A 23,704-nucleotide genomic window follows, 5' to 3' on the forward strand; every position below is an offset into this window, starting at 1 on the left:
AGTCTGAAGGCAGAGAGCCTAATTCCTACAGCTGTTTTTCTTTTTCAAGATTGTTTTGGCTATCTGGAGTCTTTTGTTATGTCTCCATACAAATTTTTTAAATTTTAGTTCTATTTCTGTGAAAAATATAATTGGTAATTTGATACGGGTTGCATTGAATCTGTAGCTTGCCTTGAGTGGTACAGTTATTTTGACAGTATTGATTCTTCCAATATAAAAACATGATATATCTTCCATCTGTGTCATCTTTACTTTCATCAGTGTCTTATAATTTTTGGAGTACAGGTCTTTTACCTCCTTAGATAGGTTTATTCCTAGGCATTTTATTCTTTCTGATATAATGGTAAATGGCATTGTTTAATTTCCCTTTCTGATCTTTCTTTGCTAGTATATGGAAATGCAACAGATTTCTGTGTCTTAATTCTGTATCCTGCTACTTTACTGAATTCATTGAGCTCTAGTAGTTTTCTGGTAGGATCTTTAGGGTTTTGTGTGTATAGTGTGTCATCTGCAAACAGTGACAGTTTGACTTCTTTTCCAATTTTAATTCCTTTTATTTCTGTTTATATCTTTTTCTTCTCTGATTACCATGGGTAGGACTTCCAAAATTATGTTGAGTGGCAAGAGAGGACATCCTTGTCTTGCTCCTCATCTCAGAGGAAATACTTTCAGCTTTTCATCATTGAGTATGTTACCTGTAGCTTTGTCATCTATGGCCTTATTATTGAGGTATGTTCCCTCTTTGCCCACTTTCTGGAGAGTTTTTATCATAAGTGAGTGTTGAACTTTGTCAGAAACATTTTCTGCAACTATTAAGATGATCACATGGTTTTTATTCTTCAGTTTGTTCATGTGGTGTATCACACTGGTTTGCAGATATTAAAAAATCCTTGCATTGCTGGGATAAATACCCTTCATCATTTTAATGTACTGTTAGGCTTCGTTTGCTGGTGTTTTGTTGAGGATTTTTGTGACTGATCATCAGTGATATTGGCCTGTAATTCTTTCTTTGTGGTATCTTTGTCTGGTTTTGATATCAAGTGATGGAGCCTCATAATGAGTTTGGGAGTGTTCATTTCTCTGCGATTTTTTTTTGGAATATTTTCAGAAACTATTCTCTAAATGTTTGATAGAATTTGCCTGTGCACCATCTGATTCTGGACTTTGGTTTCTTGGGAGTTTTCAATCATAGTTTCAATTTCAGTACTTGTGATTGGTTCATATTTTCTGTTTCTTCCAGAGTCAGTCTTGGGAGATTATACCTTTCTAAGAATTTCTCCATTTCTTCTAGGTTGTCCATTTTATTAGCATATAGTTATTTGTACTAATCTCTTATTTTCATTTATTTCTGCTCTGATCTTTATGATTTATTTCCTTCTAATAACTTGGGGTTTTGTTCTTCCTTCTCTAGCTTTAGGTGTAAGGTTAGGTTGTTTGTGGTTTTTCTTATTTCCTGAGGTAAGATTGCATTGCTATAAACTTTTTTTTTTTTGCTGCTTTTGCTACATCCTCTAGGTTTTGGATTATAGTGCCTTCACTTTCATTTTTCTCTAGGTATTTTTTCATTTCCTCTTTGATTTCTTCAGTGATTCATAGGTTGTTTAGTGGCATATATTGTTTAGACTCCATGTGTTTGTGGGTTTTTTTTTTAACAGGTTTTTTCCTTATAGTTGGTTTCTAATCTCATAGCATTGTTTAGAAAAGAGGCTTCATATGGTTTCAGTTTTCTTAAATTTACTGGGGGTCACTTTGTAGCCCAGCATGTGATCAGTCCTAGAGAACGTTCCATGTGCACTTGAGAAGAATGCTGCTGTTACATGGAATGCTCGATGAATATCAATTAAATCCAACTGGTCCAATGTATCATTTAAAGCCTGTATTTCCTTATTGATTTTTCTGTCTGGATGATATGTCCATTGATGAAAGTGGCCTTTAAAGTCCCCATCTATTATTGTGTTACTGTCAGTTTCTCTTTTTATGACTGTTAATATTTTCCTTATATATAAAGTATTTGCCTTATATATTGAAGCTTCTATGTTGGGTGCATCAGTTCAGTTCAGTCGCTCAGTCATGTCCAACTCTTTGTGACCCCATGAACTGTAGCACACCACACTTCCCTGTCCATCACCAACTCCCGGAGTTTACTAAAACTCATGTCCATCGAGTCAGTGATGCCATCCAACCATCTCATCCTCTGTCATCCCCTTCTCCTCCCACGTTGTCTTTCCCAGCATCAGAGTCTTTTCAGATGAGTCAGTTCTTCGCATCAGGTGGCCAAAGTATTGGAGTTTCAGCTTCAGCATCAGTCCTTCCAATGAGTATTCAGGATTTATTTCCTTTAGGATGGACTGGTTGGATCTCTTGCAGTCCAAGGGACTCTCAAGAGTCTTCTCCAACACCACAGTTCAAAAGCATCAATTCTTTGGCACTTAGCTTTCTTTATAGTCCCACTCTCACATTCATACATGACTACTGGAAAAACCATAGCTTTGACTAGACAGACCTTTGTTGGCAAAGTAATGTCTCTGCTTTTTAATATGCTGTCTAGGTTGGTCATAACTTTTCTTCCAAGGAGCAAGTGTCTTTTAATTGCATGGCTGCAATCACCATCCGCAGTGATTTTGGAGCCAAAGAAAATACAGTCACTGTTTCCATTGTTTCCCTGTCTATTTGCCATGAAGTGATGGGACTGGATGCCATGATCTTAGTTTCCTGAATGTTGAGTTTTTAAACCAACTTTTTCACTCTCCTCTTTCACTTTCATCAAGAGGCTCTTTAGTTCTTCTTCGCTGTCTGCTATAAAGATGGTGTCATCTGCATATCTGAGGTTATTGATATTTCTCCCGGCAATCTTGATTTCAGCTTTTGCTTCATCCAGTCCAGCATTTGGCATGATGTACTCTGCCCGGTGGCTCAGAGGTTAAAGTGTCGGCCTCCAATGCAGGAGACCCAGGTTCAATCCCTGGGTTGGGAAGATTCCCTGGAGAAGAAAATAGCAACCCATTCCAATATTCTTGCCTGGAGAATCTCATGGACGGAAGAGCCTGGTAGGCTACAGTCCACGGGGTCGCAAAAAGTCAGACATGACTGCGCAACTTCACTTTCTTTCACTCTGCATATAAGTTAAATAAGCAGGGTGACAGTATACAGCCTGGACGTATTCCTTTTCCAATTTGGAACCAGTCTGTTGTTCCATGGCCAGTTCTAACTGTTGCGTCTTGACCTGCATACAGATTTCTCAGGAGGCAGGTCAGGTGGTCTGGTATTCCCATCTCTTGAAGAATTTTCCAGTTTGTTGTGATCCACACAGTCAAAGGCTTTGGCATAGTCAGTAAAGCAGAAGTAGGTGTTTTTCTGGAACTCTCTCGCTTTTCGATGATCCAACAGATGTTGGCAATTTGATGTCTGGTTCCTCTGCCTTTTCTAAATCCAGTTTGAACATCTGGAAGTTTACAGTTCATAAACTGTTGAAGCCTGGCTTGGAGAATTTTGAGCATTACTTTGTTAGCCTGTGAGATGAGTGCAATTGTGTGGTAGTTTGAGCATTCTTTGGCATTGCTTTTTTTGGGGATTGGAATGAAAACTGACCTCTTCCAGTCCTGTGGCCACTGCTGAGTTTTCCAAATGTGCTGGCATACTGAGTGCAGCACTTTCACATCATCATCTTTTAGGATTTGGAATAGCTCAGCTGGAATTCCATCACCTCCACTAGCTTTGTTGTAGTGATGCTTCCTAAGGCCCACCTGACTTCACATTCCAGGATTTCTGGTTCTAGGTGAGTGATCACACCATCGTGGTTATCTGCGTCATGAAGATCTTTTTTGTATAGTTCTTTTGTGTATTCTTGCACCTCTTCTTAATATCTTCTGCTTCTGTTAGGTCCATACCACCTCTGTCCTTTATTGTGCCCATCTTTGCATGAAATATTCCCTTGGTATCTCTACTTTTCTTGAGGAGATCTCTGGTCTTTCCCATTCTATTGTTTTCCTCTATTTATTTGCATTGATCCCTGAGGAAGGCTTTCTTATCTCTCCTTGCTATTCTTTGGAACTCTGCATTCAAATGGGCATATCTTTCCTTTTTTTCCTTTGCCTTTAGCCTCTCTTCTTTTCACAGCTATTTGTAAGGCCTCCTCAGACAACTCTTTTGCCTTTTTGCATTTCTTTTTCTTGGGGATGGTCTTGATCCCTGCCTCTTGTACAGTGTCACAAACCTCAGTCCATAGTTCTTCAGGCACTCTGTCTATCAGATCTAATCCCTTCAATCTATTTGTCACTTCCACTGTATCGTAAGGGATTTGATTTAGGTCATACCTGAATGGTCTAGTGGTTTTCTCTACTTTCTTCAATATAAGTCTGAATTTGGCAATAAGGAGTTCATGATCTGAGCCAGTCAGCTCCCGGTCATGTTTTTGCTGACTGTATAGAGCTTCTCCATCTTTGGCTGCAAAGAATATAATCAGTCTGATTTTGATATTGATCATCTGGTGATGTCCATGTGTAGTCTTCTCTTGTGTTGTTGGAAGAAGGTGTTTGCTATGACCAGTGCATTCTCTTGGCAAAACTCTGTTAGCCTTTGCCCTGCTTCATTCTGTACTCCAAGGCCAAATTTGCCTGTTACTCCAGGTGCTTCTTGACTTCCTACTTTTGCATTCCAGTCCCCTATAATGAAAAAGACATCTTTTTTTGGGTGTTAGTTCTAGAAGGTCTTGTAGGTCTTCATAGAACCTGTTTAGGAATTTTGGGTGATATGTTTACAATTGTGATATGATCTTCATAGCTCTATCGTTCATCTTTATGTAGTATCTTTCTTTGCTCTTGTAAAGTCTTTATTTTAAAGTCTGTTTTGTCTGATATGAGTATTACTACTCCAGCTTTCTTTTGATTTACATTTGCATGGTATACCTTTTTCTATACCCTCATTTTCAGTCTGTATGTTTCCCCAGACCTGAAATGGGTCTCTTGTAGACAGCATATATAAAGAGTCTTGTTTTGTATTCATTCGGTCTCTCAGTTGAAGCATTTAATCCATTCACGTTTAATTTGGTTATTGATATATATGTTCTTATATTTTGTTAATTGTTTTGGATTTGTTTTGTAGGTCTTTTTTTCTTCCTTTCCTCTTTTGTTCTCTTCTCTTGTGATTTGGTGACTAACTTTAGTGTTGTGCTTGGATTTCTTTTTCCTTCCCTGTGTATCTATTGTAGATTTTCAGTTCGTGGTTACTATTAGGTTTTGGTATATATACAAACAAGAGTGCTTTAAGTGTTCCTGGTCTTTTAGCTTTTATATGCATTTCCAATATCCTGCATTTGTACTCGCCTCTTCCCATGATTGATGGTTTTGGTATCATGTATTTGTGTGTGGGTGATTTCCTACTTTTATTGTATGTTTGCCTTCACCAATGAGCTTTTCCCATTTGTAATTTTCTTGTTTCTAGTTGTCACCTTTTCTTTTCTGCTAGAGAAGTTCCTTTAGTATTAGTTGCAAAGCTAGTCTGGTGGACTGAATTCTCTTAGCTTTTGCTTGTCCGTAAAGCTTTTGATTTCTCCATTGAATTTGAATGAGCAACTTGTTGGGTAGAGTATTCTTGGTTGTAGTTTCTTCCCTTTCATACTTTAAATATATTGTATCACTCCCTTCTGGCCTGCAGAATTTCTGCTGAGAAATGAGCTGATAACCTTATGGGAATTCCCTTGTATGTTATTTGTTACTTTTCTCTTGTTGCTTTTAATATTCTTCATTGTCTACTTTTGTCTGTTTGATTACTGTGTTTCTCAGCATGTTCCTCCTTGGGTTTATCCTGCCTGGGACTCTCTGCACTTCCTGGAATTGGGTGACTGTTTCCTTTCCTAAGAGAAGCTTTCAGCTATTAATATTATCTCTCCAAATATTTTCTCAGGTCCTCTCTCTTCCTCTTATCCTTCTGGGGCCCCTATAATGTGAATGTTGCTGCATTTAATGTTGTCGCCGAGGTCTCTTAGACTGTCCTCTTTTCATTCTTTCTTCTTTATTCTGTTTCATGGCAGTGATTTCCACCATCCCGTCTTACAGCTCACTTATCTGTTCTTCTCCCTCAGTTATTCTGCTATTGATTCCTTCTAGTGTATTTTTATTTCAGTAACTGTTCATCAGCTTGTTTATCCTTTTTTAAAATTTTAGTCATTTATTTTAAGCTGCACTAGGTCTCCGTTGCTGTGCACAGGCTTTAGTTGCAGTGAGCAGGGGCTGCTCTTCACTGAGTGCACAGGCTTCTCACTGCAGTGGCTTCTCTTGTTGCAGAGCAAGGGCTCTAGATGCATGGGCTTCAGTAGCTGTGGCATGTGGGATCTTCCTGGACCAGGGATCAAACCTATGTTCCCTACATTGGCAGGTGGATTCCCAACAACTGGACCACTGGGGAAGTGCTGTTTATTCCTTACTTCTTCGTTTCATGTATCTTCTAGATCTGTGACTCCATTCTCTTTCTACTGATTCTTTTTCTTGGATCATCTTTACTATCATTCCTCTGAATTCTTTTTCAGATAGGTTGCCTCTCTTCACCTCATAGGTTGCCTCTCTTCACATCACTTAGTTGTTGTTCTGGGGTTTTATCATGTTCCTTCATCTGGGACACATTCCTCTGTCATGTCATCTTGTCTTACTTTCTGTGATTGCAGTTTCCATCCACAGACTGCAGGGCTGTAGTTCTTGCTTCTGCTGTCTGCCCCCTGGTGGATGAGGCTAATAGGCTTGTGTAGGTTTGAGGCTTGTGCCCTACTCTTGGAGGTCACACACAAGGTTTCATGTGCACCAGGATCCAAGGAAAAAAGCAGAGACTTCATAAAAGCCTGGGCAAGACCTATTAGCTGGTATTGGAGGGCCTCCCGCAGAGGGTGAGGGTGGCTGTGGCTCATTGCAGGGACAAAGACCATTACAGTGGTAGTTCTGGGGGTATTCATTGGTGTGAGCCCTGCTGGAGGCTGCCATTTTCTCACCAAGACCTGGCTCCACCCAACCGCCAGTAGGCTCCAGTGCTGGGACATCTCAGGCTGATAGGGTGGGAACACAGCCCCACCCATCAGCAGACAGACTGCTTAAAGTCTTCCTGAGTATAGAGCTACCTGCTAAACACCTTGACACTTTGACAAGAGGGATAAGACCCAGCTTCTGTTTCCCTCAGTCCTATGAAATTCCTGTGCCCAAATGCCACTGGCTTCGAAAGACAGATTATCTCATGTCTCCTTGTCCCCAGGTGTTGGGGGCCAGAGTGAGGTACTCTGCCCGTGACAAAGGTCATGAGGAAGGAGGCTCGACATATGCAAAGGCAGGATCGAGCCTCAGGAGTCCCCCTGGAAATCCTTAAGCATCTACCCCGATAACCAGAGCCTGCCTACTTTACTACCTTGTGCTCACCTACACCTCTGACTTTACGGGGGGCTGTCCCCCACCACCTCTTTCGGAGAAGGAGTTAACTTAGAGCTCCAGTTAATAATAATTCCTGGGCGTGATAAGAGTGTTTTAACCTACAAACTCCTCTGAAGGTTCTCTAGCCTGCCTGACAGGCTTGTCCGGCCACATGTGATTGCTCACAGCCTCCCAACCATGAGAGGCACAAGATGCTTTAAACCTTCTAAAAACAGATTCCTTAGAAAAGTTAGAAAACTATTAGTATAAGTATAATGGGCTGATTAGAAATTGTATTGGTGAAGGGTTTTTCATTTGTTGAGCCAATGTTTGTTGCTGTCTCCACATCCCCTGCCCTTACACACATTAATGAATATATAGAAGAAATAAGTATTAACCTTTGATATTAATCACGTTATACCTTAGGCTAGGTAAATTCTTTCCTTAACTAAAACCCATTACACCCTCACCCTATAGGAATGTAACTTTATTTGGGTGGTGTCTGTTTTAAGAATAATCACCCCTGGAGAAATAAGTGTCCTGGTTGACTGTTGTCACAAGGAGAGGGTCATAAATTGTCAGCAGGCCCCCCTGGCCAGAAGATGATGTAACACCCCTAAGACCTCTGTATACATTTGTATGAAGCACCTGACTTTGATAAAAGTCAGGACTGCTGACCCCACGTGACTTTTGCATAACATCTCAGTGTATAAAAGTAGACCATGGAAAATAAAGAATTGGGATCAGTTTCTCGAAATACTGGTCTCCCCATGTCGCTCTCTCTCCCACTCTGGCTGAGTCTCCATCTGGAGCGCGGAACCCACCATGCTTACTAATTATGCCTGGGCTTCTAAGATCCAACCGGGGAGGCCTCAGTGTCTCCTCTCCTTCGGGAGAACGGAAGGACGCCTGCAGCCTACGTAAGTGGTGCAAACTTCTTGTCTTGAAGTTTTATTGGTCTCCCGCGTAAACCAAGCTACTCAGCCTCTTTTCTCCACTGAATTTCCTCACTGAGCTATCCTCATCCTATTACTCTTTATATCCTTAATTAACATTTAATTAAGCAGTTGTTTCCTGATCTTCGCCTACGCCGTCTCTCCTTCGAATACCCTGGATCAGCCGGGGCTGGTCCCCGGCACCCAGGCTAGGGAGCCTGACCTGAGGCTCAGAACTTTCCTGTGGGAGAACTTCAGTGATATAATTATTTTCCAGTTTGTGGGTCACCCATTCAGCCAGTATGAGATTTGATTTTATCACAGTTTTGCTCCTCCTACCATCTCATTGTGCCTTCTTCATCTTTGGATGTAGGATACCTTTTTTGGTTGGTTCCAGCATTTTTCATCAATGGTTATTCAGCAGTTAGTTGTCTTAAATGAGCTCATGTCCTACTCTACCATCTTATCTCCATCTTTAATCCATTTTGAGTTAATTTTTGTGTATGGTATAAGACAGTTGTCCAGTTTCATTCTTTTGCATGTGGTTTCCTAAGAAATTTATTGAAGAGACTGTCGTTTCCCCACTGCATATTCTTAGCTCCTCTTTTGTAAATTAATTGACCATATACGCATGGATTTATTTCTAGGCTCTCCACTCTGTTCCATTTATCTATGTGTCTGTTTATATGCCAGTATCATACCGCTTTGATTACTAAAGCTCTGTAAAATAGTTCATGTGCTGGGAGTCCCCTCTTCAGTTCAGTTCAGTTACTCAGTCATGTCTGACTTTGCGACCCCATGAATCACAACAGGCCACCCTGTCTATCACCAACTCTCGGAGTTTACCCAGATTCATGTCCATCGAGTCGGTGATGCCATCCAACCATCTCATCCTCTGTCGTCCCCTTTTCCTCCTGCCCTGAATCCCTCCCAGCATCAGAGTCTTTTCCAATGAGTCAACTCTCTTCACATGAGGTGACCAAAGTATTGGAGTTTCAGCTTCAGCATCAGTCCTTCCAATGAACACCCAGGACTGGTCTCCTTTAGGATGGACTGGTTGGATCTCCTTGCAGTCCAAGGGACTCTTAGAAGGGTGTTAATTTTTCAAGTCAGCATATTAGTTGAAATTTAAGTACAAACGACCCTTAAAAATTTCCAAGGTATAAACAGTTGGAGAATAGTTTCCCATGAAGTCCAACATGGCCAATTCTTTCCCCAGCCTTGGAAAGTCTGTTTCTTCACTGATCATGAGAGGAAGTCACTGGCCTGGAACTCAGGGTATAATGTCAATGAAAAGCTCTCCAGCTCCTGTGTTGAGGTCTGCAACCTTACAATGCAGGACTGATCCCTTTATAAACACTGCACTCCATTTCCTGTTTTGCTCTACTGTGTGCCACGGGTTCTGGAAATGGCTTTGCAGAAAGTGAATTTTGAAATCAAGTGTCCAACTGTATCTTTTTATGGCAGCTCCAACAGAAAGTCCTCGGTTCAGTTCAGTCGCTCAGTCATGTCCAACTCTTTGCGACCCCATGAATCACAGCACGCCAGGCCTCCCTGTCCATCACCAACTCCCAGAGTTCACCCAGACTCACATCCATCGAGTCAGTGATGCCATCCAGCCATCTCATCCTCTGTCGTCCCCTTCTCCTCCTGCCCCCAATCCCTCCCAGCATCAGAGTCTTTTCCAATGAGTCAACTCTTCGCATGAGGTGGCCAAAGTATTGGAGTTTCAGCTTCAGCATCATTCCTTCCAAAGAAATCCCAGGACTGATCTCCTTCAGAATGGACTGGTTGGATCTCCTTGCAGTCCAAGGGACTCTCAAGAATCTTCTCCAATACCACAGTTCAAAAGCATCAGTTCTTCGGCGCTCAGCCTTCTTCACAGTCCGTCCAACTCTCACATCCATACATGACCACAGGAAAAACCATAGCCTTGACTAGATGGACCTTTGTTGGCAAAGTGATGTCTCTGCTTTTGAATATGCTATCTAGATTGGACATAACTTTCCTTCCAAAGAGTAAGCATCTTTTAATTTCATGGCTGCAGTCACCATCTGCAGTGATTTTGGAGCCCAAAAAAATAAAGTCTGACACTGTTTCCACTGTTTCCCCATCTATTTCCCATGAAGTGATGGGACCAGATGCCATGATCTTCGTTTTCTGAATGTTGAGCTTTAAGCCAACTTTTTCACTCTCCATTTTCACTTTCATCAAGAGGCTTTGTAGTTCCTCTTCACTTTCTGCCATAAGGGTCGTGTCATTTGCATATCTGAGGTTATTGATATTTCTCCCGGCAATCTTGATTCCAGCTTGTGTTTCTTCCAGTCCAGCGTTTCTCATGATGTACTCTGCATACACGTTAAATAAGCAGGGTGACAATACACAGCCTTGACGTACTCCTTTTCCTATTTGGAACCAGTCTGTTGTTCCATGTCCAGTTCTAACTGTTGCTTCCTGACCTGCATATAGGTTTCTCAAGAGGCAGGTCAGGTGGTCTGGTATTCCCATCTCTTGAAGAATTTTCCACAGTTTATTGTGATCTACACAGTCAAAGGCTTTGGCATAGTCAATAAAGCAGAAATAGATGTTTTTCTGGAACTCTCTTGCTTTTTCCATGATCCAGCAGATGTTGGCAATTCGATCTCTGGTTCCTCTGCCTTTTCTAAAACCAGCTTGAACATCAGGAAGTTCACGGTTCACATATTGCTGAAGCCTGGCTTGGAGAATTTTGAGCATTACTTTACTAGCGTGTGAGATGAGTGCAGTTGTGCGGTAGTTTAAGCATTCTTTGGCATTGCCTTTCTTTGGGATTGGAATGAAAACTGACCTTTTCCAGTCCTGTGGCCACTGCTGACAGAAAGTCCCCCAAGTTCTATTAGCAGTCAAGTTTGGGTCCCTCTTGGCCCAACTTGAATGCATCACAAGCAGCTTCTTTTTTTTAAATTATTTTTAATTGAAGGATGATTGCTTTACAGTATTGTGTTGGTTTTTACCAAAGATCAACATGAATCAGCCATAGGTTTACCCATGTCCCCTCCCACTTGAACATCCCTTACACCTCCCTCCCCATCCCACCCCTCTACGTTGTTACTGAGCCCTGGTTTGAGTTCCCTCAGTCATACAGCAGATTCCCATTGGTAATCTATTTTACATAGGGTAATGTATGTTTCCATGTTACCCTCTCCATACATCCCACCCTCTCCTTCCTCCCCTGCCAGCCTTGTCCATACGTCTGTTCTCTGTCTCCATTGCTGCTCTTCAGATAGGTTCATCAGCACCATCTCTCTAGATTCCGTATATATCCATTAGTATATGATATTTGTTTTTCTGACTTACTCCACTCAGTCCATGGGGTCGCTAAGAGTCGGACACAACTGAGCGACTTCACTTTACTTTTCACTTTCAAGCATTGGAAAAGGAAATGGCAACCCACTCCAGTATTCTTGCCTGGAGAATCTCAGGGACGGGGGAGCCTGGTAGGCTGCCGTCTATGGGGTCGCACAGAGTCGGACACGACTGAAGCGACTTAGCAGCTTAGCAGCCACTCTGTATAATAGACTTTATATTCATCCACCTCATTAGGACTGACTCAAATGTGTTCCTTTTTATGGCTGAGTAATATTCCATTTCATATATGTGCCACATTCCTTTATCCATTTATCTGTCAATGGACATCTAAGGTGCTTCCATGTCCTAGCTATTGTAAATAGAGCTGCAGTGAACACTGGGGTACATGTGTCTTTTTCAATTCTGGTTTCCTCAGGGTATAAGCCTAGTAGTGGGATTGCTGGGTTATATGATGGTTTAATTCTAGTTCTTTAAGGAATCTCCACACTGTTCTCCATAGTGGCTGTACTAGTTTGCATTCCCACCAACAGTTTAAGAGGGTTGGTTCCCTTTTCTCCACACCCTCTCCAGCATTTATTGTTTGTAGACTTTTGGATAGCAGCTATTCTGACCGGCATGAGATGGTACCTCATTGTGGTTTTGATTTGAATTTCTCTGATAATGAGTGATGTTGAGCATCTTTTCATGTGTTTGTTAGCCATCTGTATGTCTCCTTTGGAGAAATGTCTGTTTAGGTCTTTTGCCAACTTTTTGATTGGGTTGTTTGTTTTTCTGGCATTGAGTTGTATGAGCTGCTTGTATATTTTGGAAATTAATCCTTTGTCAGTTGTTTCATTTGCTATTATTTTCTCCCACTCTGAGGGTTGTCTTTTCACCTTGTTTATAGTTTCCTTTGCTGCACAAAAGCTTTTCATTCAGTCCCACTTGTTTGTTTTTATTTCCATTACTCTAGGAGGTAGGTCATAGAGGATCTTGCTGTGATTTATGTCATAGAGTGTTTCTGGTCTTACATTTAGATCTTTAATCCACTTTGAGTTTTCTTTGTGTATGGTGTTAGGCAATGTTCTAATTTCTTTTATGCATAGCTGTCCAGTTTTCCCAGAAGCACTTATTGAAGAGACTATCTTTGCCCCATTGTATATTTTTGCCTCCTTTGTCAAAAATAAGATATCCATAGGTGCATGGGTTTGGGCTTTCTATCTTGTTTCATTGGTCTATTGGAAATATGAATTGTGAGATTTTTTTTTGTTCTAGTTCTGTAAAAAACACCATTGGTAATTTGATAGGGATTGCATTTAATCTGTGGATTACATTTGGTAGTATAGTCACTTTCACAGTATTGATTCTTCCAACCCAGGAACATGGAATCTCTCTCCATCTGTTTACATCATATTTGATTTCTTTCATCAGTGTCTTATAGTTTTGTCTCCTTAGGTAGGTTTATTCCTAGGTATTTTATTTTTTTGTTGCAATGGTAAAGGGATTGATTCCTTAGTTTCTCTTTCTGATTTTTCATTATTAGTATATAGGAATGCACGTGATTTCTGTGTATTGATTTTGTATCACTGATTAGCTCTAGTAATTTTCTGATGGTATCTTTAGGGTTTTCTATGTACAGTATCATGTCATCTGCAAACAATGAGAGTTTTATTTCTTTTCCAATCTGGATTTGTTTTGTTTTTCTTCTCTGATTGCCATATCTAGGAATTTCCAAAACTATGTTGAATAATAGTGGTGAGAAATCTTGTAGGGAATGCTTTCAGTTTTTCACCATTGAGAATAATGTTTGCTGTGAGTATATCATATATGGCCTTTATTAAGTTGAGGTAGGTTCTTTCTATGCCCATTTTTTGAAGTTTTTATCATAAACAGGTGTTTAATTTTGTCAAAAGCTTTTTCTGCATCTATTGAGATTATCATATGGTTTTTATCTTTCAATGTTAGTATATCACACTGGTTTGTATATGTTGAAGAATCTTTGCACCCCTGGGATACACCTGACTTGATCATGGTTTTTTGATCTTTTTAATGTGTTGAATTGTGTTTGCTAGAATTTTGTTGAGGATTTTTGCATATGTTATCAGTGATACGGGCCTGTAATTTTCTTTCTTTGTGTTGTCTTTGTCTGGTTTTGGTATCTGGGTGATGGTGGCCCCATAGAATGAGTTTGAAAGTGTTCCTTCCTGTGCAATTTTTTGGAAGAGTTTTAGAATGATAGGCATTAGCTCTTGTCTAAATATTTGCTAGAATTCACCTGTGAAGCCATCTGGCCCTGGACTTTTGCTGTGGGGGAAGTTTTTGATCACAGTTTTGATTTCAGTGCCACAAGCAGCATCTTGCATTCAGTGGAAGCCAAACCACTCTCCCTGCCATCACCCTCCTCCCGCAGGCCAGTACATGCTCACTCGGGGATTTTCCCCAGCTTTAGCATACCCCTCTGGTGACTCAGCTGGTAGAGAATCTGCCTGCAATGCAGGAGACCTGGGTTTGATCCCTGGGCTGGGAAGATCCCCTGGAGAAGGGAGAGGCTACCCACTCCTGTATTCTGGCCTGGAGAATTCCATGGACTGTATAGTCCATGGGGTCACAAAGAGTCAGACACAACTGGGCGATTTTCACTGTGAAGAGAATTAAGGGGTCTGGTTTTCCCTCGAGGCTTGGAAAGAATGGAGGAGTGAGCTGGGATTTTGGTCTGTAAGGCTGACAGGACACTGCAGTGCATTGTGAAGGAGGGCGGAGGAGCCGCCAAGGTTATTTTAAGAGGAAAGCAGGGAAAGATTTTCTGCTGTGATTTGTGGTTCAGAATTAGGAGGCAAGGACAATAAATGCTTTGAATTAGCTCTCCTCCTCAGCTGTGTATTACTCATCCCCTTTTGAGGCAGCCCAGAACTATGGATCTCTTTCTGTTGTGGTCAATTAGGTGGGGGCTCCAAAATGCAGGGTCAGATAAGGAGTCATCTTGGTCCCCAAGCCCTGACAGGGGTGGGGACCCAGAACCACTGTTGAAGGGAGGTCTTCCTTCAGAATGGAAGGAAGCCTGGAGCCCGGCCGCCTCAGGTGCCCTTTCCTAGTGCTAGGATCCTTTGCCTTTGTGCATGGCTTCTTCCCTCCACGCTGCCTGGTTCCTTCCTCCTCCTCGGCCGAGCCCACTCCTGCCTCCTGGCAATGGCTGTGGCCAGCCTTTCCCCAACTTGGCCCAAGCTGCCCAGACGCTGACTTTCCCGCCAGTTCTCGGCACAGAAAACCACCCTCACTGGTGGCAGGATTTCCTAACGTGACCCAGGTGCCCCTGCTAACTCTAGGCAGACGTTGTAGTATTTTAGTCATTGACCCGCCAGCACTGCCCTCATCTAACCCACCGCCTGCCCTTCCCCCCATTACCCCGGCCTCTGTGCCCTGTCCGAGGCCAGAGGGTCCCAGTGAGGGCAGAGTGTGGGGCAGGGTCTGGGGAGACGCTGCCCCCACCGGGCCTGCTCTGGCAGGGGATGCAGAGACCCTGCTGGCCCTGGAGGAGCCTCTGAGCCCCTTGGGGAGGAGGATGCACAGTGGTGACAGGAGGCGAGGACAGGGCCTCCAGTTCCATTGACTCTGTTGTGGGCCCAGCCTGTGAGAGCCAGTGGGGCCCAACAGGCCTGGGTGGACTGTCTGGAGCCTGAGGGCCAGCCAGACTGACCCTGTGGCCCAGCACCTCTAGACCCCATCGGGTGTTCTGGTGATGGGCGGGGGAAGACGGTGTCTCTGGACTTGATTTCTACAGTGACCTTACCTATGTGGTGAGGACTCTTACATGTGAAAGGACAGCACGGATGGTGTAAACAAATCACTGGTGTAAGGCCGGCGGCTTAACCCTGAAGCAAATCCTGAGCGTGCTGTTTGAAGTGCTAGTGGCTTTGCTGGCCCCCCTGCAACGTGGTGGTGCCTGATGGTAGACACGAGGTGGCAGTTGGAGCGGGGGTGCAGCTAGAGTCACCCCGACCCTCAGAGCCAGTCCTGCCCCTGGGCCTGAGGAAATCAGGGCCCCTGGCTGGGTACCAGAAAACTAACATTGACTACCTTTGCCTATTTCTACCAAGTATAGAAGCTCTGGGAATGGTGTCACAGGGCTGGACAGGCACGTGGAACTCTGGAGATCAGAACCACGGTCCTCCCATTGAAGCTGTCAAGTGAAGACAGAATTAATACCTATTCTCTTTGGGCTGTGGTCAGGAGAAGAATGGATAGAAAGGGCTTTAAAAATTAAAAGAACTATACAAGTGTAAATTGTTCATGGAATCAAAGGCCTTGTACCCCAGCACACAGAAAGTACTTGTGGAAATGTCTATTTGTTGACCGACAATCAAATCTAAGGTGACCTACGGAGGGTTTCTTAATCGTCTGCTTCTGGTCTGTCCTTTTACAAATTAGGAAATGAAGGCTCGGGGAGATGACGCTCAAGTCGAGTTTGTGGCTGTTCTTTAGGGAAGACTTAGTGGTCCAGGCTGGGGTTGGCGAGCACAGTTCTGGAGAATCCCGTGAGTCCCTGTCCTCTGTGGTCTTAGGACTAGTAAGACCACATGCTGTCCCCTCCCAGAGCCAGGGCAGAGGGCGCATCACTAGGGAGGCCTTCCGTCCCTCGTCCCTTCAGACCTCCCAGTCCACAGGTGACCTGGGAGGATGTGGAGGGAACTGAAGCGCTCTGCGAGGGCAAGCTCTGTTAAAAAGCATAATGTTGGTGTTGGGTTGGAATAGAAAAGGGGCCCTGATTATATACTGGTGAGTGAGATAAAGCCTGAAACTGGAGGAAGAAGAGAGACCCTTGGCTGTGGGACTAGAGGAGAAGAGTCAGAAGGGAGGTGGAGACCTCAGGCGTCCTGTCAGGTGGCCTTCTGGGTGCAAATGGGGACAGCACTGGAGCCTGTGCCTGGTACTGAGTGAATCCTGGTCCTCTCCCCTTCGCCCTGGATGCCTGCCCTGCAGCCAGCACACGTATAGACCTGTCTTTACCTCCCGTGAGTTATGCAGGATGGGTAGGTCTCGCCTCAGCTGACGCAGTTGTGGTCTGGCGTGTACACAGATGACCTGCCCAGTAGGCCTTCCTACAGGAAAAGGAGGACCGCAGCTTCAGGAAGTAGAAGAGAGTCGACGTAAGCAGCTTTCCCACCCGCAGAGGTCAGAGGAAGTCTGGCTGAGCAGGGGACAAGGGGTGGGGACTCCCCTCATCCGTACCAGGCCCTCCAGCTGGGGGCTCCTGGTCTCGGGAGTGAAATGGAGCTGTGACGGGCACACTGGCCCCTAAAGCAAGGAAGATTGCATCCCTTGGCAGGAAAGGATGCCTGCCCCAGGAGGTGTCCATCCGTGGAAGCAGGCAGGCAGAGAACCACCCAGCTCCTCCTCTGTGTCCCAAACCCAGCCCCCAGGACACACTCAAAGGTTGAATGAGCAGACAGATGAGCTAACGTACCTGAGTGTCAGCCACTCAGAACTTGATGAGGACAGGATGGAAATATTGGATCTTTGCTCCTTCCCTTGCCTCCCTGCTTCCATCACTCGTACTCCCTCATTGTACTGGGCTGGAGGAAAAAAGCAGGGCAGAGCTCGGTTTGTGTAAGGAGCTAGCAGATGGCCTGGGGGGCGGGGACGTGAGTACTGTGAGGCAGAGAGGAGGACGCCAGGAGCGGGGAGCATGACCTGCCGCCAGCTCCTGGCTCCACTTCCTCCTCCCCAGCTTCCCCCCCTCCTAAGATTTCCTCTACCCCTCATCACTCTAACACAATCCTCTTTCCTGTGTTTTAGACCCACAATTCCAGTGAAATTACAACCGCTAGTGAGGTCACAGGCAAGGGCACAACACTCAACCGTATGCAAATCCAAGCTGGCATCGCCCCTCTTCTCTGAAACCACACTTCTGCTGTGCGGGCTGTGGGCCCCTCCAGGCAGACACCACTTCTCTTTGGTGGCCTCCTCCGTCTTCTCACGTCCGTCAGTTACAGGGCCTCTCAGTTGTGCCTCCTACACTAACTTTAAACCCTTCTCCATTGCCTTTATCCTCTCTAAACATGCACTATGGCCCAAAGCTCCCTGACTAGTTTTCTCTTCAATCCAACCACTGTGGCCCAAGAACAATGTTATTAGAAAGTAAAGCCGCTCAGGGCACCTTACTACCCTGTACTCCCAAGTTCACAACCCTTCAACGGCTCTCCATGGCTTATAAGCTAAAATCCACATGACTGGCTGACAAAGGCCTCATGCCAGCCTCAGCCTGCCCTCCATGCCTCTGTTCCACACGCCTCTCTAAGCAGCTTGCAGCTCCTGACCCCCACAAGCCCTCTGACCACCCATGCCTGGACGTGTGCCCTTCCTGCCTCATGTCTGATGAGCACTGTGGGGTCTGCGTGTGCCCAGAACCCTCCTCTGCCCTCTGAAGTCTTATCCCCAGGCCCCAGCTGCTCTGGAATCATACACATGGGCCTCTCCTTCCATAGAGAGAAGTGTCAAGGGAAAGACCGACATCCTTGTGCACTCTCTGTGCACTCTCCATATAGTACAGTCTCAGTGTTGGTCAGAAGAGAGCAAGGCACGGAGAATGGATGACCAAGCAGGACAGTGCCTTTTCTGTAGACTTGTGTTGTGACAAGATTTCCTGGAGGACGGGAGGCCCAGGGCCCTCAACCTCCTTTCTTCCAGTCACCAACAGCTCCAGTGGTCAGATCATGCATTTGGAAGCCAAATATAAAAATAATGAAATCTAAGACATGAGACCATTGAAACTCCTTGAAGAGAACATAGGCAAAATGTTTTCCGACATAAATTGTGGAAATATATTCTTGGATCAGTCTCCCAAAGCAAAAGAAATAAAAGCAAAAATAAACAAATGGGACTTAATCAAAAGCTTTTGCACAGCAAAGGAAGATAATTTGTAAACAATGTAACAAGGGATTAATTTCCAAAATATATCTAACAGTTCATACAACTCAATAACTGCCCCCCTCCACAAAATTGGCATGTGTGCATGCTCAATCATGTCCAGCTCTTTGCAACCCCATGGACTGTAGCCCGCCAGGCTCCTCTGTCCATGGGATTTCCCAGGCAAGAATACTAGAGTGGGTTGCCAAGTCCTCCTCCAGGAGATCTTCCCGACCTAGGGATCAAATCTGCATCTCCTGCATTCCAGGGGAGTTCTTTGTCACTGAGCCTCCTGGGAAGCCCCCCAAAATGGAAAGAATACCTAAACTGACCTGCCTCCAAAGACATACAGATGGCCAATGAACACATGAAAAGATGCTCAACATCACTAATTATTAGAGAAATGCAAATCAAAACCACAATGAGATATCACTTCATCCTGGTCAGAATGGCTAGCATTCAAGTCTACAAATAACAAATGCAGGAGAGGGTATGGAAAAAATGAACCTTCCTACACTGTTGGTAGGAATGTAAATTGGTGCAGTCACTATGGAAAAGTCTGGAGGTTCCTTATAAAATTAAAAATAGAGCTACCATCTGATCCAGCAGTCCCACTCCTAGGCATATGCATATATCCAGATATGATGAAAATTGTAATTCAAAAAGATACATGCACCCCAATGCTCACAGCAGCAGTCTTTACAAAAGCCAAGATATGGAAACAACCCAAATGCCCATCCACAGATGATTATTTTAAGAAGATGTGAGGAACACGCACACACAATGGCACATTACTCACCCATAATATTGCCATTTGCTGGATGGACCTAGAGAATAGCACACTAAGTGAAGTCAGTCAGAGAAAGACAAATATTATATCACTTATATGTGGAATCTCAAATAATTATTCAAATTATCTATATACAAAACAAACAGATCCATAGATGCAGAAAACAAAGATGTGGTTACCAAAGGGGAAATGGGAGGTAGGGAATAAATTAGTATAGGATTTACAGATACACCCTAGTATATATAAAATAGTTAAGCAGCAAGGATTTACTGTATAACACAAGGCTCAATATTCAATATCTTATAATAACCAAAGTGGACAATCTGAAAAATATATATATAACATATATAACTGAATCACTTTGTTATTCAAAGTGATTAGTTTGAATCAGTTTCACCTGAAGCTAACCCAACATTGTTTATCAACTCCAATTTTTAAAAAACCACCACCAACAGAATCTATTAACAGGACTTGTCTCTTTCAGTAACCTTGGGGGCAATATCATCAACGAGGTGGTCCTGAACCTGCTTAAGGCTGGGCAGTCCCGGGAAGAAGTCAGGATGGAACACCTAGAGTCCCGCCTCCAAGCTGAGATTGTGGCATCCACAGGTAAGTGATGGCCAGCCTTGCAGAACATAAGCCTCTGGTGAGAGGGGAGGTAGAGAAAAACGTGTATGTGCTGGAAGTTGTGCTCATGAGATCAGACAGGGTACTCAGGACCACAGAGGTGGTACCATATAATATTCTTGTCGTCAGCTTGACGTAGGCATGAGAAAAGTCCTTTTCTGAAAACTATTCCTTAAAAAGAGAACAGTTGGCCTTGGCCATACAGACCCTTGAAGAAGAAAGTCACTGTGTGAGTCCCAGTGGCTCAGCCTCCAGTCGTAGGCAGGGCCGCTGCACCTCTGCCTCTGCCATCAGATGAAACCATAGCCTGGCAGGCACGTGCACTGTCTCTCCCTCTCACACGTCTAGCTCCTCTCGGCCCTCTCTCCCTAAAGGGAGACACATAGTTGAATAGTTCTTGACACAGACTTAAGACAGGCTTCTCGGAGTTGGCCTTAGGGTGGGGGAACACCTCGACTCCAGCTGGGCTCAGCCCCAGCTCAGACCCCATGTAACCCTGCTCTTGATTTCAGACAGTGGCTTTGGGCACAGCCGTCTTGTGAAGGAAAACCTGATTGACCTCTTCATCCCCTTCCTGCCACTGGAGTTCCGTCACGTGAGGCTGTGCGCACGCGACGCCTTCCTGAGCCAGGACCTCCTGTATACAGAAGAGGCCCTCGACGAGATGGCTAGGATGATGGTGTACGTCCCCAAGGAGGAACAGCTCTTCTCTTCTCAGGGATGCAAATCTATCTCCCAGAGAATTAGCTATGTCCTGCCTGAGGGCTAGATGAAAACTGCCCGAAGCTGCCTTCCTTCCTCTAATGGACCCTGGGCTGTCGTGGCAGCACACTGTCCGGGACATAACGGGTTGGAAGGGCAGGCTAGCAACCAGCAGTCAGGAGCACACAAGCAGTGTGTAGAGGGGAGGCCTTAGATCAGAGACAGAGCCAGTGCTTCAGATCACTTGGTGCCTTAAAGAGCCACGTTCTGAAATGTGAGCCAGCTGGTTGGGAGAGGTGATGTGGGAGAGACATCCCAAGGATTTATTAGCATCTGCCCGCAGATGCCTGGCCTTGGTGTTGGGCCTGAGGCTGTAGTATGCTCGGTGACAGAAAGGGAAAGACTAACTTCTGCTTACCAGTGGCAGGGGCTGACCTCATGTTTGCAGGCTGGGTGGGTGAGCTTTCAAGTTGTTTCCCAGAGGGAGGCTGAGCAGCTTCTATCTGTGAGCTCAGGCCACAGCTTCAGGCTAAAGGGCACAGGGGAAGTTTGGTTTTTTTAATCAGTATAGGTGAAGATTTCTTCTGCTCTGCAGATTTTTAAGATTTAAATTAGTGACCTTAACATATGTAAAGATTAAAATTTTGTATTTTTTTCTAAAACCCTCGGCTGGCTTACCTTCTTACTGAGCCCTAGTAATCATGCTCCCGCGGCAAAATTCCATGCGCCATGTGGTACGGATGGGGACTGGTGGAGACGGGGTGTGTGCTGGCACCCAGAGCTGACAGGGGGGTCACCTGCTCTGCCAACTTACCTCCGTTTGCTGCGTGACCACATCAACTGAGCCGGGCTATTTCCGCCTCTTACTGAAGTAAGAGGCCTCCACAGCATCTTGCCCTTATATATGAAAACAGCACTCCTGTGCTCCCAGCTTTAAAGTCGTCCTTGAGGACCGAACGGCCACGTGTAGATGTGAGCACTGTGCCTCTAGATACACAGGAGGTACTCACCGTTTTGCCCCTTCCCTTGGCTCTCCCCTTCTACCACACTTCTGGAATCACACACGGCTCTGCTTTCGTGTCATCACCTCAGGTGGCCCTTTTATTTACAGTCCTACCCACCCTCTCACCTGTAGCCCGAGTAAAAGGAAAATGCTTCTGCTTCTCTCCCATTTAACAATTACATTAATTTACTCCAACAGCTGCCCCGCGGCTAGGAGCACCTAGCCCGAGCCACCTTAGATACCCCATCAATACACAACGCGTGAAAGGAGCTCGGTTTCGCACCACCCATGGGACAGAAGTAAACTTGGCCTAACTGCACAGTGAAATGGGGGGTCAGGCTTAGGTGCCTGTCTCAGTCTAGGGCATCTCGGGAACAGTCTGCAGCCCCCCAAGCCTGTAACATACCTGGATCTAAACTCTGTAGACACACACTTTAAAAGGCACGTTGTACAGCTTTAGGTCTCAGAGCCACGGAACAGCTGACTTGCTTTCAGCACAGGTCAGCCATATCTGATGTCATAAATACTGGGTCTGAACCTCATACCTCGGGACCAGCACGAGCAGCAGACTGCAGTAATTCCACACACCCCCCTGGAGCCAGAAACTGCTCAGCGGCTCAGCCACTTACCGCCCGCTGGTGAGACCACAGGAAAGCTGTTGATAACTTCAGATTAACCTTGGTAATGACTGTGCTTACCTCATAGGGCTGAGAATTAAATGAGTTAGTATTTATCAAGTACTCAGGACACAAAACTTTGGCACCATACTCAAAGCCCAGGAAGGGCCTTTCCCGCCGTTCTCTCAGACCCCTGGTTTGTTTCAGGTAATTTAACGTTTGCAAACACGTCATGTGCCACGCGTGCTGCCTCACCTCATGCAATTCTTAACACGGAGGATTAAACTACCTCATGTATGTGCCACGCGTGCTGCCTCACCTCACGCAATTCTTAACACGGAAGATTAACCTACCTCATGTACGTGCCACGCGCACTGCCTCACCTCATGTAATTCTTAACACGGAGGATTAACCTACCTCATGTATGTGCCACGCGTGCTGCCTCACCTCACGTAGTTCTTAACACGGAGGATTAACCTACCTCATGTACGTGCCACGCGTGCTGCCTCACCTCACGCAATTCTTAACACGGAGGATTAAACTACCTCATGTAATCCTTAACATTATGACTTAGGGATCAATGCAATCACCATTTAATGACAGAAAATTGGGGCTCTAAGAGGTTTAATTATCTTTAGAGAGCTCGTCAGTGGAGAAATGGGATTCAACTCAGGTAGTCCAATTCCAATGCTTTAATGACTTGTTTCTAAATGATTTTTTTTTTTTGCGAATGCCATAGCCTCGGGTTTGGAAAGTATTGCAAGCAATACAAAGAGGGAAAAGATAACAATGGGAGGTTCTCCTCAGAAAAATCTGAAACAAGAATTTCTAAACTAAAAATGTGTGGGAGAAAAGGATTGACAGTGGAGGGTACAGAGGTGTATAAACTGATGTTTAACATGGTCGACGAGGAAAATTTTTCCCCTTTCCCTTTCTAGAGTCTTTGGCTGGCCTAGTAACTAAGGTGACATAAGATTAAGAGGAGAAAAATAAAAGTTTAATAAAACGTACACATGGGAGAGACACAGGAAAACTCACTTTGAAATGGCAGAAGTTATCACCTTAAACACTATTTTCAGCTAAACACAATAGCAGATATTGGGTCCGGCGGGGCGCGGAGGTGCGGGCTGGCGGTCAGTTACGGACGGTTGCCAAGAAAAGCACTGTAAACCGATGTGAGGTGGTTCCGCAGATGTACTGATGAGTCACCACCTTCTCTGTTGTTGAGTTTCTAGAGATTTGATCCTCCTCTTCCAGGCACAGCAAGGGAGATAGCCTAACAAGTGGAGAGCTCCCTCACAAATGCAAATCTCTTACAAAAGGATAACTTTTACTCAGTTTTCAGAGCTTCACCTGTGTCTGCAATTTCTTATAACCAACTTAAAATAATCCTTATGCTAAAGCAGCGCATTTTG

General features: G+C 44.5%; 1 protein-coding gene across 2 annotated transcripts in view; it reads left to right on the forward strand.

The window, feature by feature from the left end:
* Positions 1-21,331, forward strand: part of TOR3A (torsin family 3 member A) — a 28,003-nt gene extending 6,672 nt beyond the window's left edge. The window contains exons 5-6 of one of the 2 annotated variants that reach the window (XM_019976400.2): positions 19,825-19,949; positions 20,480-21,331. In XM_019976400.2, coding sequence (XP_019831959.2) covers positions 19,825-19,949; positions 20,480-20,736 — 382 coding nt within the window. In that variant the 3' untranslated portion in view covers positions 20,737-21,331. Of the gene's footprint in view, positions 1-9,787; positions 9,974-19,824; positions 19,950-20,479 lie in introns of those variants that run through there. The other variant, XM_070768516.1, reaches the window with a different exon arrangement.
* Positions 21,332-23,704: the final 2,373 nt, after the last annotated feature.

This window comes from Bos indicus, chromosome 16 (assembly GCF_029378745.1).
Source record: "Bos indicus isolate NIAB-ARS_2022 breed Sahiwal x Tharparkar chromosome 16, NIAB-ARS_B.indTharparkar_mat_pri_1.0, whole genome shotgun sequence".
NCBI classification, from domain to species: domain Eukaryota; kingdom Metazoa; phylum Chordata; class Mammalia; order Artiodactyla; family Bovidae; genus Bos; species Bos indicus.